This window comes from Vitis vinifera, chromosome 19 (assembly GCF_030704535.1).
Source record: "Vitis vinifera cultivar Pinot Noir 40024 chromosome 19, ASM3070453v1".
Taxonomy (NCBI): domain Eukaryota; kingdom Viridiplantae; phylum Streptophyta; class Magnoliopsida; order Vitales; family Vitaceae; genus Vitis; species Vitis vinifera.
The window spans coordinates 2,716,652-2,734,889 of NC_081823.1; the positions used below are offsets into that span (position 1 = coordinate 2,716,652).

General features: G+C 32.7%; 3 protein-coding genes across 4 annotated transcripts; 1 reads left to right on the top strand and 2 right to left on the bottom strand.

Moving 5' to 3' along the window:
- Nucleotides 1–7,811: 7,811 nt before the first annotated feature.
- LOC100253752 (G-type lectin S-receptor-like serine/threonine-protein kinase At2g19130) lies at nt 7,812–10,190 on the top strand. Its single transcript, XM_002282410.3, has one exon. It carries the CDS (start codon nt 7,812–7,814, stop codon nt 10,188–10,190), a length of 2,379 nt encoding a protein of 792 aa, XP_002282446.1.
- A 395-nt stretch (nt 10,191–10,585) lies between these two features.
- On the bottom strand, nt 10,586–11,248 carry LOC132253399 (proton pump-interactor 1-like). The gene has a single exon (XM_059735177.1). The coding sequence runs from the start codon at nt 11,246–11,248 to the stop codon at nt 10,892–10,894; it is 357 nt and encodes a 118-aa protein (XP_059591160.1). The 3' UTR covers nt 10,586–10,891.
- LOC100267528 (proton pump-interactor 1) lies at nt 10,586–16,871 on the bottom strand. 2 transcript variants are annotated; one of them, XM_059735176.1, is made up of 7 exons: nt 16,723–16,871; nt 15,301–15,698; nt 14,729–14,923; nt 14,455–14,634; nt 14,146–14,340; nt 11,961–12,059; nt 10,586–11,842 (listed from the first exon to the last, which is right to left on the bottom strand). In XM_059735176.1, exons 2-7 carry the CDS (start codon nt 15,670–15,672, stop codon nt 11,273–11,275), a joined length of 1,611 nt encoding a protein of 536 aa, XP_059591159.1. In that variant the 5' UTR covers nt 15,673–15,698; nt 16,723–16,871; the 3' UTR covers nt 10,586–11,272. The 2 variants fall into 2 exon arrangements, with proteins under 2 accessions (XP_059591159.1, XP_059591158.1); XM_059735175.1 differs by having other exon boundaries at nt 16,583–16,856.
- Nucleotides 16,872–18,238: the final 1,367 nt, after the last annotated feature.

The following is an 18,238-nucleotide window of genomic DNA, read 5'->3' on the forward strand; positions in this document are numbered from 1 at the left end:
AGCTCGAGTGCCCGTTCCATGACTGAAATTTAGACTTTCAAAATGGGCTGGGCGGCCCAGGCCCAGGCCACCGACCGGGCTGGCCCTACTGGGCTGCTCTCGGCGGGCCGCGGTCCAACGGCTTCTATGGGAAAATGCGAAGGTTCCACAAAGAAACAAAAAATCCGACCACGACCATCGAATATGTACGATTAAATCTAGATGGTCGATTGAGAGTATAGACGAATGGTACGGGTGTAAACAAATAGAATTATGCCACAAATAATCAAACTTAAAAATATGCCTATGGTAGCATATGATTAATAAAGTATTTTCGATGGTTATCAAAATACACTAAGTTTCACATAATATCAAACTTGTGGAAAATCTTAATTGGTAGGAAGTTGTTGTTGATGTTTTTTTTTTTTTTGATCGTTTATGAATGTTATCGTAATCACTTTGAAGATTATGATCATCATTATAGCACTCAACGGGTGTCAATCCTTTTTTGTTTTAGTTGAAATTTCTTCTACCCTATTAATCATTTCAACAACTATCCAAAAAAAACTTGTGCATACTCTAAGAATGTTCTCTCTTTCTCTTTTTGAACCAGAATTAATATACTAGCTAAAGAAATGATAAGATAATTTAATAAGCATAACAAGTCAAAAAAAAATTATACATTTATTCTAAGCCATGAGACAATTAGAAAATTATGTCTTATTCTGAAATTGACTTTTTTATTACGACAAGATTATCATATATATTTTATAAATCTCTTAAATATTTTTTAAGAGATCATGACTTCTTTTTTAGAATCATTAACATGTGTTTCAAGCTCATGGATCAGTATCGTAGATTATGACTTTTTTTTTTTCTTATATATGACATATTATATAGATTCAATGTGAGATTATAAAAGAAAAATGATAGATTTTTGCCTAATAAAATTTCCATTATATTTTAGTTCAATATAAATGGTAAAAGATTTTGGGAAAAGAAGTGTTTGAAAGAAAAGAAAATTTATTAGCATAATTAGAATTCTACCTACCATGTACTAATAATAGATTATATCAATAATACGGTAGTATTATACTTTGACTTTGACTTTGACTTTACTTTTCAAGGATCTCTCATGACACCATTATCCTATATGCCTTTAGGATCCACATTTTGTTATAACTTTTTATTCTTAATTTCTTTAAATATTTACCGAACTCTAACCTTTCGTCACATGCCTTTGTCTACATCACTTGTACCCCATTTTATAAGCTATAAAAAAAACTCTTCAAAGTTGTACTTTGTTTGTTAGTAATTTTATTCATTTTCATTCTGAAGACAAATTAATTTTTTTTGATAAGGTATGATTGAATTAAAAGTTTTAATTCATTTAAAATGTCTTAATTAATTTGGAAAGAATTTAAAATTTAAAAAGAAAAATCTTCCAAATAATAAAACTAATTTGTAAAGAAATTTTAAATTGAGGATTTAAAATTAAGAATTTTATAAAGAAATTTTTTTCAAATATTTTTTAATTCAATTTAAAATATAAAATATTTCCAAATCTTTTTAAAACTCTTAAGTTTCTAAATTATTTTTAATTAAGTATGATTTCTAAATTGATTCCAATTCTACTAGTTATATATATATACTCTACATTCTAATTCTACTAGTTATTAAATGTTTTATATGATAATAATGTACAAACCACATATTTAACCAAAACTCATCTCACATTGGAAATTTACAACATCTTAATAAAGGCAAGTGAGCTTAGAAGAAAGGAACTTAAGTCTTTATAACCAAAACCTATACCACATCGGCAATTTACAAACTACGTATATGGTGCTACACATCTTAGTAACAAGCAAGTGGACTTGGAAGAAATGAACTTGGGCCAAATGAATAGGTTACCCAACAAGTTTTAGTAACATGTCACCAATCCAGGCGGTTCAACAATGGTCCAACTTTTGAACATCTATTTCATCAATAAGATTCAAATGATAAAAAATAAAAAATAAGAATCAAATAACTTTAATAACAGTTTCAAATGATAAGAGTAAGAAATAAGATTCAAATGATTTTGGCAATAGTTATACTTATATGTATTTCGATTTCAATTTAAGATATAACTTAAAACAAGTTTGATTATTTATTAAAACTATTAATTATAATTTGAAGAGTTGGATAATCTGCCAATAGAATTGGTTTATTCTATTATTATGAATTATACCAAGAAAGGAATAATAAATATCCTAAAATTAAATATAAACTCTTTATGTATGTTTTATATTTAGTAAGCTCCCATATCTTAATATCTCTCAAGTTATCAGAATAAATTTAAATATTATTAGAGAAATAAATTTAAATATTATTAGAGTGGAGAGTGCAAGATTGTATGTGTTGTGATCTTCATAAAAAAACCCTAAAATAAAATTTTGAAACCTATGAACTATCATAAATACAAAATTACAATGAAATGAGTGTTTGAAGGCCAAGAAATAAGATTTAAATGATAAGAACAAATAATAAGGGAAATGAAGATGACTTTGAACAAGTTATGCTTAGTTGTATTTTGTTTTCAATTTAAGATATAACTTAAAATAAGGTTGATTATTTATTAAAACTAATAATTACAATTTGAAGAGTGGGATAATTGTACAATGGAAGTAATTTATTTTATTATTATGAATTATATAAAGAAATGAATAACAAATATCCTAAAATTATAGAAAATAAATACAGGGATTTGAGGGTGATCAGATTATTGTTTTTGCTTTTGCAACAAAAAAGGTCAAACAAGGATATATTGCAACAGGACAGGAAACAAAAAGCCATAACGTATGGTCATGCAAACTCATTGATCAAGAATACATTGATGCTGAAATTGCTGAGAAAGTCCAAGAAGCCATGATGATTTTGGAATTGTTGAGGAATTGTTGAATAATAATATAATTTAGTATAATTACTAATATTCTTTTTAATTACCTCCCATATCTTAAATTCACAATGCAGGTTAATTTCAATAGCATCCATCCTATTAATCAAATCAAACTAAAAAACATTTAAGCAAAGACATTTTTCAAAATGCAAGCTAAAAATCTGCAGACCCTTAAAAGTGCGTTGTAAAGCTCTACATAACTAGAAAATGGAGTTAATTGCATGACAAATACTTTTAAAATAACAAACAAATTTAACATGATAGGTAAAATGCACATGATTAATGGTGGTGCTATTAAAGTAGTTGCACACAATATCTATGCATCATCCTATTATTATTATTAAGAAATATATATATATATATATATGTTTTCAAACAACAAAGAAGAAAAATACAAAGAATCTAATAAATTTTGGTTTTCTTTTTAATTAAAAAATTATAATTCAATGGCGAATCTCTTTCTAGCAACATACGGGTAAGGTACCTATTAATTTGAGTTGTATTTCTTTTTTCCCTTTTCTCTATTGTTATTATTGTATTTTGGTGAAATACTATGCATATGATGTTATTTGTGGAAAAGTTTAGGTAGTATCTTGTTGTATTTTAATAATTTTATTGATGGAAGATTCCGGTGTTGTGATTCTTGTGCATTGTGTTAAATCTATATTGCATTTTTTTATTTGTTCGCAATTGTTTGGTTCAATGTATTTTAAGTTTTAGTATGTTGTTTGTTTAAAATTACTAACATTATCGGAAGCACCATGTAAATATGCTTTTATCAAAGTTTATATAACCTAATTTTGGAAATATTTTGTTAAAATCAATTCTAGCTATTCAATGACTTCTTGTACAAGATCTCTAAATTAACAATCCTCCATCCAAAAAATAGACTTGCTTTTACTTTCACTCACTATTGCTACATGGTATTGCTTGAGTACACCTATTGTTTTTCAAAATTGTTTTAAAAAATTAAGGATTTAAAAAAATTTACTATATAAAATTTAAAATTTTTAAAAACAAAAGGATAAATTTATATTTTATATAGAAGTTATAATTATTTTTTATTTCTAAAAACACAAAATCGGAAATGTATCCAAATGAGAATTAAGTTAATAATAAATAATAAAATAAAATTAATTATAAGTAAAAATAATAATTAAAGGTGGTATTCACAACTCAAAAGAGTAGTTATACTTTTAAAAATGTTCAAACCTTTAAATCCTAAATTATGTCCAAATGAAATATCATTCTGATTAAAATATTTTTATTCTTTTACACTAGAAGATAGTTTTTTGTAATAATGATAAAGTCTCTTACAAAATATTAGATAAATAGAAAATATATATTACAATCAACTCAAATTTCTAATCTTGTAAGCATGTACCTTATCATTATCTTTAATAAAATAAATAATGTTCCAAAAATGTTTCAACTTATTTCTTGGGAATAATTTTCATCAACATATAAAATGCATTTTCCAATGTGTAGAATGAAATAATGTTGGTGTTGTATTAATGAGTGACGGTTTGATGATATAAGGGGGAAATTCTATCAAAACAATAGGAGGAATTACTCGAATACTTGTAAGTGATGCTTATTTGGGTTATGTTATAAATGTCATAACAAAACTTATTGATGGTAGGGGTGAAATTTCAACTTTGGTTAATTAATTCTCACCCTCCATGTATTATTTCGAGATGTTTTATACACGAGTCTGTTCAAAAATGGTATTATCTATTTCAATGAAATTCATTTTACCTCCCCATATTTTATTATGACATGAAAAACTTATATTCGAGATAAGGAAATTTCACCTTTAGTATAACTATAAATAATCTAGTATAATTAAACATATTGTTTTTAAATACCATCAATACCTAAAATTCCTAATACAAATTATTTCTAATACTACTCGTAATATTACTCAAACAAAAATATTAATCAAACCATATTTTTAAAATGTAAGATACAAATTTGCAACTACTAGGTGGGTATGTCTTTGCAGGGTAAACTACAAAATGGAGTGAAATGACATGAAAAATAGTATTATTGATAGAAGAAACAAGTTTAAAATGGTAGGTAAAATCTACATGATAAAGAAAGTGTGAGTGATGAATGATAGGGTTTTTATGCTGTTAAACTAACTCAACAACACCATACATGTGCATTTTTTATCTAATATATAAAGACAAACTTAATTATGTGACATACTTTTTTATAATAATAGGATAGTTTCTTACAAAGTATAATGCAAATAAATATTTATCAAAAACTTAAAAGTAAGGTACATTCCTAAAACTTGAAAACACCTATCTTCCCCGACCATCCAATTTTCGATATTTAATAAAATGAGAAATAAATAATGGTAAAGTAATTCTTAAAGTCGTAATAAAATTGGTCAAAATAGAGATCTTCAATAAAAATATCTAATTCAATAAAAGTTGCATGTTTATATAATACTGTTTCCACATATCTTCTTCTAACATAAAATTGGTCTTTTGTCTATTGAAACAAACTTTGATAAATATATATACATGTTCTTTTTAGTTACCTCCAGTGCCTCAAATTCATAGTACAGATTAATTTCACTACCATTCATCCCATTAATCAAACAAAAATGTTAACCAATAGACATTTTTATAATGTAACTTGCTCAATTTGCAACTACTCTCAACGTTGGTGGGTATGCCTTTGCAATGATAACATACTACAAAATAGGGTAAAATTGCATGAGAAATTGTGGCAGAGAAAGTATGACTGATGAGTTGGTCCTGTTAATCATACTGCATACAGCATGCATGTCTTTTGGGCTTCTAATTCATGAGAGCTTGATGCATACTTCAATTGAATGAGTTTGGTGCATGATAATCAAAGAGTCATGATTGTTGAAATGGTGCAAAGTTCACCTATGAGTTTTGGTATTTCAGTAGTCTGTTAGAACTTGTTATTGTTTGTTTCAAATTATCAGTATCATCCAAAGCCCCTGTCTTGTTTAGATGATGACGAACTAAGGTAGGATACAAAGCACTATTTTATGTATGAACCCAATTTACAAATGCTTGAATCTAAGGTAGACGACAAGAAATTCAATAAATCAAAATAAAGCAAAAGGTAAGATCGTAGAATTAATTGATTAAAAAATATGAAAAAATTCTTAAATTTATAATCTAACATCTTTCACTTTCGAACTTAAAAAAGTAATAATTTTTATATAAATGTCATTTACGATTTTCATTATTTACATGTAAATTTTAAAAGATAAAAGAGTTGATTTCATTCACCTCCCCTAAGGTTTCAACTTAATATATTTAGTTCTTATAGGTTTGAAATTTATCAAATATCTCCCATATTTTTTATTTTTTTTTATTTCACTCACATCTAGTCTTACTCAAAACAAGGGAGGTGCACGATGAAATTTCAAACTTATGAGGATTGGTCTCCCTAGACACCGAGGAAGTTTTGGGTTGGGGCCCACCGTTTAAGGGTTTTTTTTGTTTTTTTTTTTCAGTATTTGCTAGAATTGAAGTTAACATCTAAATATGCTTTTTATTGGAAGCTTTCACACTGGCTCACTGAACAATTTCCTTAGAATCATGTTTTGGACAATTTTTTGACTTAGCAATGACTCAAAGCTTGCTTAGGCCCAGTACAGCTAGAATTTAATGCTAAGACTCATATTAGGTCTCCTAAAGTCCATAATTCTTCAATTATGTGTGGATATATTGTAAACTCATCAGTAACAAATTTTTGTTTTACAAAACATTAAAAAACGATTTTCAAAAATTATTCTTGGAAATTATTTTTTAAAACTGTTTTTGAAAACACTTCTTAAACAAAGCATAACTCCCTCCCTGCTTGCTTATTAATTTGATGTGTTTTATCTGTTAAAGTCTATAGTAGGACAAAGATTGGTAAGAGAATAAATATATATATATACACTTCTTAGATTCTTCTATGATGTATATGGAGCCTCTAAGCAGAAAATAATGTCTGGACTGACCTCATTAGTCTAAAGCAGTTCCTCTAGAACAAACAGGTCAGCTAGAACTTGAGTGGAAATCTATAAATTTCCCCATAAACCAGAGACGAAAACCCAGTAAAAGAGCCATGAGTCAAGCTCAGTGGAAGACTTGGAACATAAGGCCAAACACTAACATAAAATCACAAATCCTTCCAACACTTTGAGCCAATCTTTTTTGACCAGGCCAGCTAATTGGCAAGGAGAACCAACCATTTATATGACCAACCACCATGAAAAGGACCACACTGTTCAGAAAATGACCCTCCATTTTGAACAGAAGGGTGAGACCGGAGTAACAATGGAGGTAGTTTTTTCGCGATTTTGCATCATTTTACCAGTTGATGCAGAATTCATTCAACACTTACCACACTATCAAATTATTTTATGTCTGAAATATCTTGTTTTGACTTCACAATTAAGTGATCATAAAATAATATAGAAGCTTTGGAAAGAGCAAGTAGTGATCAGATAATGGCCATTATCTATAACAACATTTCAAAAACAGCAGGGTAACTATCATGACAGATTGTCAACTAGCTCAGAAATCACAATGTTAATTGGGGTGTTAGCAGCTGAATTCAAACATAAAGAAGAAAAATATGTTATTCTTGACTTTTGGTGGGGGTTGAAGAAAAAACTCAACCAGGCCATCAAGAAAAGTGAAGTCTAAACTCTAAAGAAACAAGTATTCTTTAAGCAATTTCGTGTATTTTTCGTCTGACTTTCATCAGATTTTGAGTCTGAAAACTTCAACTTGGCCAGTATAAGAAGTGAAATGAATCACATAAGAGGCCTACTCCATTCAGAGAACTAGATTTCTCTATTCTTCAGATCAATTCCAAGAATTTGGGGTGCCAATCTTTTGCAGAGATGGGCATCAGAGTCCAGACTGGGTTCTTTTTTCTTCATGTTCTGGTTCTCTTCTTTTTGTCTTTCTACATGCATCTCTCCATTGGGGTAGATACCATCTTTCCAGGCCAACCTATCTCTGGAAACCAGACAATAACTTCACAGGATGAAAGATTTGAACTGGGTTTCTTCAAACCAAACAACTCCCAGAACTATTACATAGGGATCTGGTACAAAAAAGTCCCAGTTCATACAGTTGTTTGGGTGGCAAACAGATATAAACCCCTTGCTGATCCTTTTTCGTCAAAACTAGAACTCTCCGTTAATGGAAACCTTGTCGTCCAAAACCAGTCCAAAATCCAAGTGTGGTCAACTAGCATCATCTCAAGCACCCTGAATTCTACCTTCGCAGTTCTTGAGGACAGTGGAAATCTGGTTTTGAGAAGCCGGTCAAATTCCTCCGTTGTATTATGGCAGAGCTTTGATCACCCTACAGACACATGGCTGCCTGGCGGTAAGCTTGGATTAAATAAGCTTACCAAGAAGCAGCAAATCTACTCTTCATGGAGCAGTTATGATGATCCTGCACCAGGGCCCTTCTTGCTCAAGCTAGACCCGAATGGAACGAGGCAATACTTTATCATGTGGAACGGAGACAAGCACTGGACTTGTGGGATCTGGCCAGGGCGTGTTTCGGTCTTCGGTCCTGATATGTTAGATGACAACTACAACAACATGACCTATGTGTCGAATGAGGAAGAGAACTATTTCACCTACTCAGTGACCAAAACCTCCATTCTATCAAGATTTGTGATGGATTCATCTGGGCAGCTCAGGCAGCTCACATGGTTGGAGGACTCCCAACAGTGGAAGTTGATCTGGTCTCGACCCCAGCAGCAATGCGAGATCTATGCCTTATGTGGGGAATATGGTGGCTGCAATCAGTTCAGTGTTCCCACATGTAAATGCCTGCAAGGATTTGAACCAAGGTTTCCCACAGAATGGATCTCTGGAAATCACTCCCATGGATGTGTGAGGACAACCCCATTGCAGTGCAGGAAAGGAGGAAAAGATGGCTTCCGGATGATTCCAAACATAAGATTACCAGCAAATGCTGTATCTTTAACAGTAAGGAGCTCTAAAGAATGTGAGGCTGCTTGCTTAGAGAACTGTACTTGTACTGCATATACTTTTGATGGTGAGTGTTCAATATGGCTAGAAAATTTGTTGAATATTCAGTATCTTTCGTTCGGTGATAATCTGGGAAAAGATCTACATCTACGAGTGGCAGCGGTGGAGCTGGTAGTTTACAGAAGCCGGACAAAGCCAAGGATCAATGGGGACATTGTGGGTGCTGCTGCAGGGGTTGCTACCCTAACCGTTATCCTAGGGTTCATCATTTGGAAGTGCAGGAGAAGGCAGTTTTCTAGTGCAGTGAAGCCAACAGAGGACTTATTGGTCCTCTATAAGTACAGTGATCTAAGGAAAGCAACAAAGAACTTTTCTGAGAAGTTGGGTGAAGGAGGCTTTGGTTCAGTGTTCAAAGGGACTCTGCCCAATTCGGCTGAAATAGCTGCGAAGAAACTCAAATGCCATGGACAGGGAGAGAAGCAGTTCAGAGCAGAAGTCAGCACCATTGGGACAATCCATCACATAAATCTCATTCGCCTTCGAGGGTTTTGTCTTGAAGGTACAAAAAGGTTTCTGGTCTATGAATACATGCCCAATGGCTCTCTAGAAAGCCATTTGTTTCAGAAGAGCCCTAGGATCTTAGACTGGAAAACAAGGTGCCAGATTGCACTTGGGATCGCTCGAGGCTTAGAGTATCTCCACGAAAAGTGCAGAGACTGCATCATACATTGTGATATCAAGCCAGAAAACATACTACTGGATGCTGGGTATAATCCTAAGATTTCAGACTTTGGCTTAGCAAAGCTCTTAGGCCGGGACTTCAGCCGGGTTCTAACAACCGTAAAAGGAACCAGAGGATACCTTGCACCAGAATGGATTTCAGGCATAGCTATCACTGCAAAAGCTGATGTCTTCAGCTATGGGATGATGCTTTTTGAGATTATATCAGGAAGGAGGAACTGGGAGATAAAGGATGACAGGATGAATGATTATTTTCCAGCACAAGTCATGAAGAAATTAAGCAGAGGTGAGGAACTTCTAACCTTGCTAGATGAGAAGTTGGAGCAGAATGCAGACATAGAAGAGCTCACCAGAGTCTGCAAAGTAGCTTGTTGGTGCATTCAGGATGATGAAGGTGACAGACCCTCCATGAAATCTGTTGTTCAAATACTCGAGGGAGCGCTGAACGTAATCATGCCACCAATCCCATCATTTATCGAAAACATTGCAGAAAATCCAGAGGAAGGCAGCCCCACCCCTGGGTTCTGAATAACTTTCAAATCAAGATGAATTTGGAGTCTATAGTAGCACTTGCAGTTCCTGTCATTCCAATAGCTTAGTTTTCTTCTTAAGTTGCTTCTGGCTGTGTAAGCATATATGTAAGTAATCAGCAGAGTTTGGTGAATAAATGGCAGCAGCATAAGAGTCCACTTTCCCCAACTCACCATCAAAAAACTCTCATTATTCAAGCAAAATTCTAATCCTCCAGACAAGTCACCATATTTTCTAAAGAAAATTATCTTTTGTACACAGAAAAAGGTTTCAGAGTTAAGCAGAAGATCAAAACTGATAAATGATTGAGCAACTAGTATAGCATCGCCTTTAACACAAAATGATCCAATCGTGCAAACATAAAATGATCACAAGTATTTCAACATTCATCATCCAACTACTAATCTGCCTGTATAAACATTGCATTTCTGTAAATAGCAAAATGTTTAAGATAACATCCATGATATCTGATCAAAGTCAAAATTTGAAAATTCAACAACCAAACCAAATGTATAAAGTTGCTCCATCAGTAGATGTTTCAGATTGACTGAGCTACTCAACAACATTATGAGTTTGAGTCCATCCCTCTAATAGGATGTAAAGAACAAGGAATGGAGTTTAAGACTACAGACCTAGGCACTCACAAGCTCATCAAGCAGAAAATTGGCCCATAACTCATTTAACTCTAGCTTCAATCTTCAGAGGAGATAATGGAATCCGACCACTACAAGCAGCAGTACTAACAAAACAGCAGCAGCAGCAGCAGCCCATATCCAGTAGTTTGTTGTCTTTTTCCGCTTAAGGATGGCTCTTGGAAGAGAATCTGGGCCTCTTTTTTTATTCCTGTGCCTGATAGTGTTCTCCTTTTGTTCCTTGGTCTTTGATGGGACTGGAGGTTCAACATTCACATTGGTCTTTTCCACTTCAACCACCTCTGCATCTGCTGCTTCAGTTGGTTCCTCATTGGTAGCTGTTGCAGATGAAGCAGCCTTCTTCTTTGCTTTTTTTTCTCTCTCCTGTAACAAGTGCAATAAAAGTACAATCAGTTTTGCCATACCACAAGAAAAAGCTAGCTACTACTAATTAGCAAATTCTAGAAAAATAAAAAGTGAAGTAATAATTTCCTTGAGCTTCTTTTCAGCCTCTTTCTGAGCTCTTATGGCTGCCTTGGCTGCAGATTTGTCTGCCAGCTTCTTCTTCCTTTCCAAGGCCAACTTAGCTTTTGCAATCTCCTCCTCTCTCTTCATTTCCTTCAACTTTGCAGCATCAACTTCATTGTCCAAGGAAGGACCCTTTTGATGTTTTTCTAGCCCAGGAATGATCTCCTTCTCTTCTTTGTCACCACGTTCCAAAGTAATTCCTGAATCTGTAGCTCTATCATTTGCCTCTTTCTGGACCTTCTGGGAGGGAAGAGTATCATGTTGTGGAGGCGGCTTGGAATCTTCCTTAGATCGTTTGACAGGAGCTTTTGCCACTGTCTCTGTTTCAGAGGGTGTTGGTGCTTCCAATACCACCAATGGCTTCTCATCGGGGTTCCTCATTCGTCCATCCCTACTCAATTGACGACTGTCCAATGATGGCAAAATTCTTTTCTCATAATCTTCTCTAAAAGCCTTATTGCTGCTCCACAATGACATAAATTTCTCAACCTAAAGGAGAAGATACAAGGAAAAGATTAGAAGGAGAGCATTTTGGAAAAGTTGTCTGATGTTGTTGATGAAAAATAAATACTAACTTAAAAAACTAATTAATTAATTAAAAGAAAACCTCAGAATGTGAAAGTTCCTCAAGGGCCTTTATATCCTTCTTCCCAGCAAGCTCTCTGGCATTGTTCAAGAGAGCACGGTTTTGGTAGAAATGTGCATTCTGAAAAGGAAAATATTAGTTAGAGCAAAATTTTTGCAATAGTAGAAAATCACTCTGATTAAGTGTGCTTGTAAGGAGATTACAATGAAAGCAGCTTGTGCACATTGTAATACAACTATGTTGTATACATGAATGTGCAACAAACATGACAGAAAATTATCATAGAATGACTATAAAAGTAAACCCTTATTGGCAAATTAAAGATACAACATCCGACTACTATCATATGTAAAAGACTTAAGTTGGCTAGTCCCTTCTTACACACTGGAAAGACTGGACCAATTATGGTAGTGGACCATTTCTACTAATGGCTTGCAAATTGAAAATCTTTCCCATGTGTGTGTGTAGGTGGGTGAGTGCCAATATATCATGATGACCAACTTATTGGTTATCTTAGTTGGGGGGTGGGGGAGAGGGACGAGTGGTTATTTCTATCCTAGTTGACTATAGCAAATTCCATTCTAACACAATGCAAGTAGCTGAAGGGAATGGGAGGGTTTTTTGGTTTTTTTCCCTGGCAGAGAAATTTCAACCTTTCTTCATTTTTTCCCTTTTTTTATACATATTAATTAGAAACCTCTTCTTGATGTGTCTTCTCCGAAGATAACCTTAATATGTCATTATCACCAAAGGGCAACCAACAAAACCTAAAAACCAGAGTACAGGAGGAAAAGCTGAACCATTTTGTTATGTAAGCATGTGCAACCATTTATTTCATCCTCCAATTTTTCAGCAGAAAATCATTTTTTTATATAGGAAAATAAAGATTGTATCAAACAAAAGAAAAAAAACAAGAAGGTATGCACAACACATACAAAGCAGCCAAAAGGCCAAAAAAATGACGAGAAGGCACAAAAACCAGCAACCACACCCTACAAAGAGTCTAACCAATCCACAAAGTCTATCAACGACAAGGAACAATCCCCAATATACATGCTAACTTTTTCAGCAGAAAATCATGTGTTAAGGCCTTTTCCAGTCTGAACATTAAGTTGTAAAGCACGCTCGATAGTGTGACTCAACAGGGATGACTTGGTCCACTTCCAGAAATTCCCAAAACCACATTAGTTTTCACCCTTCAGGAGGCAGGGATTTCCTCGGATTGCATCTTGCCTCTTAAAGGAGAGCGCGTTTTTATTCCTTCCATAAATTTAAATTTATCAACAGAACCAGTGGATTAACTTCCAAATAGCAGTTGTTTTTTTATTTCATAGGCAAATGAAAGATAGAATTAAGGGTTCCTAGCAAATTTCCAATATGAGGTTATGAAACTCAACACATAGTCAAAAACATAAAATAAAATAATAAAGTGGACAACTTCCAATAGCAGGTTACGAAACTCAACATATAGTAAAAAATATAAAATAAAATAATAAATTGTCAAGTTGAAAACACAAATTATTTTTCCATAGTCAAGAAAACACTCAAATCAAAAAATACTCAAGGGTAGATGAAGAATTATCACAAAGCGCCAACTGGTAGAAGGCTAGAACTATCAGAAAGCACAAGCTAGATTTAGCATGGATAACTTCTACAGCCAGTGCTTCTAGGCAATACATAATCAATGAGACCTCTCAAACCAAGGGAAAGCTTCAGTTATGATGATGCAGACAAAGAGAAAACAGAATTCTCTTCAGTCATACTATAAATATCCAAAATATTTTTACTTAAAAATGCTCAGGAAAGCTTCAGGGTATAGGAATTAGACTTCATGTATCTCACAATGTGAAATGACTTAATAGCATCACCAGCACTTACATCCGATAATGTATAAGTATTCATTAACATGAAAACAAGTTCTGGAAAGATTAAATCAACCGTAAGTTGCCAATTGCATTAGAGCCTAAGATAACTAGTTGATTTCAGATATCCCTGCATATGCCCCAATGAAAACGTAAAAAGCCTCTAGGTGAAGTGGTGGCCTAGGCAATGCCTGAGTGACAATGTGAGTAGTCCCATGGAGTAACTCATCCCATTCACAATGAAAACAGAAGGAGTAGAAACCAGCAATGCAAATAACAGCCTAGTCAACCCTAAGTACCCAAAAAAAAGGAATTCTCTAAAAGTGGAATGGAAACAAACATACACCCTCATCACGCTGTTTTCTCAGTGCCTGAAGACCTTCATATGCTTTGTCCCTCTTTTCTGACACAGCCTTCAGTTCCTCCATCAAAGAATCAATCTCACTGTCTATGCCCTTCAAATCATCCCTAAGTTGCTTGATTTTGGCCATGACAACTTGCTTCTCCTTCCTCACCCCATCCAAATCAACACCTATAAGCTACAACGAGAAAAGAATTCACAAATTTATTAATACAAACTGAAGAAATAAAAACTCAAGACAGAAGGTTTAACAAAAGGTTTAATTCAAATTCCATAGAAATAAATTCCTTACTTTGACCTGGTCTTGGATGGCCTCTTTCTGACCCAATGAGTCCTGAATCTTTGCCCTCATAGCAGCACCAGCAATAACTTTTTCCCTTGTTGCCTCAAGCTGTTTGATTTCCCTAAGGATTTGCTTCTCTTCAGCCAACGGGATGCTCTCATGTTGCATATGGTAATGTAAGCTTTGAATCTGTTTCAGAAAAATGAAAATAAAAGGCAAGGAATCACTACACAGCACACAACACTAATTAATTTAAGTCAAAGTTCTTGGCATCAAAGCTCACAAGATCATTAAGTTCTTCCTCAGATGAACATAGAGTACCACCCCTCTCTCGGTTAGCACTGTTTGTACTGCGCAACTTTCCCAGAGCATGCTGCAGAGGTTCCATTTCCTTTCTCTTCCCATCCACAATCATTCTGAACTGCTCATCCTCAGCTTTCAGAGACTTCAACTGAGAAAGCATCTGTGCTCGATCAGACTGCAGGAAAAATTTTCAGTAGATTCAGATGTCTGATTGAGCTTGTTGTGGCACTTGGTTAACTCTTATTTGACAGCTTTTACATGAGCAATAGTTCTTTCAATTACCATCAAGAATGAGCAATTGTCTTTAGTGCCTCAAATCTAGGGCTTTCCCAACATTAAACACATTTCCTTTCAAAAATTATTACTGATATTTGCAAGGGATAAATAACATTTGCAAAAAAAGGAGATAAAGCAATTTTTAACATACCAAGTAAAATTTCTTATAACCAATATATTTGAATAAAATTTGTTTCCCTCTTCACTTATAGCTGTTATAGAGGCAGCTTCATCATATTTAGCACAGGCAATCAAAACTAAGAACCTTTAATTTACCTTTTTGGCCCTCAATCCTTCAGTGATTTGAAATCGGGCCTGATTCCTCCTTTGAATCTCTTTATCAGCCTGATCAAGTTTGGCTTTTATTTTCGGATCATCATAAGATCTATATTTGACAAAATAAAATGAATGAATCTGCTTTGGTGCAGGCCACTCATCAACCACATCCTTTGGAAAGTTATCAGAAACATTATTTCCTTCCCCTTTAACAGGCTCATCTCCATGAGAACCAAATTTTATGGGCTCGGTAACTCCGGGTCCTTGATCGAGTTTCCCATTCTCCTTGTCATGCAACAAAGCACTTTCTGCTTCAGTTCCAGCCTCCACAGGTGCCGGGGCCGCTTCAAATCCCACAACCTCCACACCCATGGTGTCTCCAAATGAAATAGAAAACGCTGAAAGAAGGAAAGAAAAAGAAAATTAATAACTAGTTCAATCTCTTTGTTTTCAGTGAAGATCAAAAGGGAAAAGAAAACATTCAATCGATTAAAGAAACATTTAATAGAGAAATCCCAATACCGACAAATGATGAATAGTAGCAAAGCCCATTTATTTTGCAATTCTATCTGTCACACCGGATACACAATGAATGTTAATTTTACCAGTTTTTGAGCTAGAATCCTAGAACATTCAATAACAGAAACCAAATACATGAATCTCCAAAAGCACATGGATAAAAATCTGAAGCCATATACAGTGCATTAGCATTTAAAAGAAAATGTTTTGGGAATCACTGGAAATAACCGAACAGAAAAATAGAACTATCCTGAAAGGCTTGTGAATCCAGAATATTCAATGAATCAACCAAAAAAACAGACATACGTATACATCTATAAATGAAAAAGGACAGAAATTAGAAAAAAACCATTTGATGAGATAATCACGAGTATCTGCAAGACCAAATCCTGATCAATCAAGATAACCAAACCCAGTTGATGAACCAAACCCATCCATTTGTGCAGGTTTCTCTAGTTGAAATTGATCTCATAAGGGTCAAAATTTTCTATAATTCATCACAGATCTTTCAATCAAACCACAACAAACAGATAAATCTAAGAAACTGCATGAAATAATCAGAAATTTACACTAAATAAGCCAAATAGAAACATGAATCCCAACCACAATTCTCCAACAACACTAACATCAGGAACAAAAGAACACATTTTTCAAAAAAAAAAAAAATTCAAATATTGACACCAAATAAACGAAACCCAGATACCAAAAATCAAAATTTAAAGAAATAAATAAAGGAGATTACATCCGAAAACACCTAAATTACCTTGACGGGTCAAGATCGCAACAGATCACAGCAGAAAGCCACAGAAAATGAGGGAGAAAATGTAAAACAAAGACGAGGGAGCAAAATAACCGAAAATCAAGAGTGAAACAAAAGGAGGAAAATGGGGGATTGATTGTTACCTGGAATAGAAATCTAAGGGAGAGATATTTGAGAGAGGACCCTTGGAGACAGGGCCGTCCGAGAGAGGAAAAAGGTCAGATCTCGTCGCTTTTCTTCACGATCAAAGTCTTTTCCTATTTAGAGACACGAGAGAAATATGAAAGACTAGCTTATTTATGTGTCTCTTTTTTTTATCAACCGGCAAGAGAGTTTTTTTTTTTTTTTTGTGGTAAAAATTCTTTTTCTCATAATTCTTATTTTAGAATTTTTATTTTTATGTTTTTTGTCATAAATTTTGAGTTTTATAATTAAGAGTGTTTTAAAAAACAGTTTTCAAAAATAATTTTTATAATCACTTTTCAATTAGTATATTAAAATTTAAATGTACCATAAATCTCTAAAGTATTTTATACTTTTTATTTTTAAAATATTTTACAAAAAAATTAAAAACACTTTAAATTATTTTCATAAAGAAGATTCTTTAAGAATAAATTTAAAAAATATACTATTTTAATTAAAATTAATTATTATATATTTTATTAAAAAATGTTTTCATTTGGAAAGAGAGGGTGAACACAACTTTCTATTTTTATTGTAAGTTATTAAAAATATTTTAAATTTTAAAAATATTTTTTATTATGTGTAATAATATATTGGATATGTTTGAAAAGTGTTTTTGAAAAGAGTTTATATTGTTTGGATAAAAAAAATTGAATTAGAAACAAATCAAAAGTATTTTTAATTGTTTTTTAGTGTACGTTGAATGTAAAAATGATAATTTTGTATATAGTAAATAATAAGTTAAAAATATATATTTTTTATATCTAGATTTTTAAACATAATTTTACTTTTAAAAATAATTAATAATATATTAATTTTGAAAACATTGCCAAAAAAATCATATTTGTTCTATAAATCTTTGCAATTTTTTTTATTTTTTTGAGCATATGATTGAATATTTAAAAATAAATTGCATTTTTAGTAATATTGGATTGGGAAAATTTAATTTTAATTTCGGGAAAAAATGTCATTATTTTAATTCTATTTATATATATATGGTAATATCCTTGGATTCTTTCCTTTCTTGGACAAAAGATATATGACGTCACTATTTCAACTCACCAAGCAATCTAAGACCGTATTGAATAATTTTCATCCGGTATATTAATTTTAAAATAATTTCTCTTTAAAGTTGAAAATTTTAAAATAAAATATATAAAAAAAAGGTAAATGAATATTTTTTTAATTTAAAAAATAAATAAATATGCTTTTTGAAATTTTTTTATCTTTCATACAAATCTTACCAAATTTAAAAATATTATACTTTATTTTTATTTTTTTATTGTTTGGATTCAATATTAGTTATTCAGATTAAAATTTATTTTTTTATTTTTATTAATTTTTATTTTTATCCGATTTATGAGCATGACGTACGAGAAAAGGAAAATGATACGAAAACGACGTCGTTTTTTTAATAACCACGTGGCCCTTTTGAATCTACTCACTGCCCTGATTCTGACACGCCCAAGCGATGAT

What these genes read in the sequence shown, in the direction of transcription:
- LOC132253399 (XM_059735177.1), bottom strand. Translation starts at nt 11,248, where the DNA reads ATGGCAAAACTGATTGTACTTTTATTGCACTTGTTACAGGAGAGAGAA.
- LOC100267528 (XM_059735176.1), bottom strand. Translation starts at nt 15,672, where the DNA reads ATGGGTGTGGAGGTTGTGGGATTTGAAGCGGCCCCGGCACCTGTGGAG. An exon ending in AGGAAGAACTTAATGATCTT is followed by an intron (nt 14,635 to 14,728) that starts GTGAGCTTTGAT and finishes TTTCTGAAACAG; the next exon opens with ATTCAAAGCTTACATTACCA. An exon ending in AGGAACTTTCACATTCTGAG is followed by an intron (nt 11,843 to 11,960) that starts GTTTTCTTTTAA and finishes CTTCTCCTTTAG; the next exon opens with GTTGAGAAATTTATGTCATT.
- LOC100253752 (XM_002282410.3), top strand. Translation starts at nt 7,812, where the DNA reads ATGGGCATCAGAGTCCAGACTGGGTTCTTTTTTCTTCATGTTCTGGTT.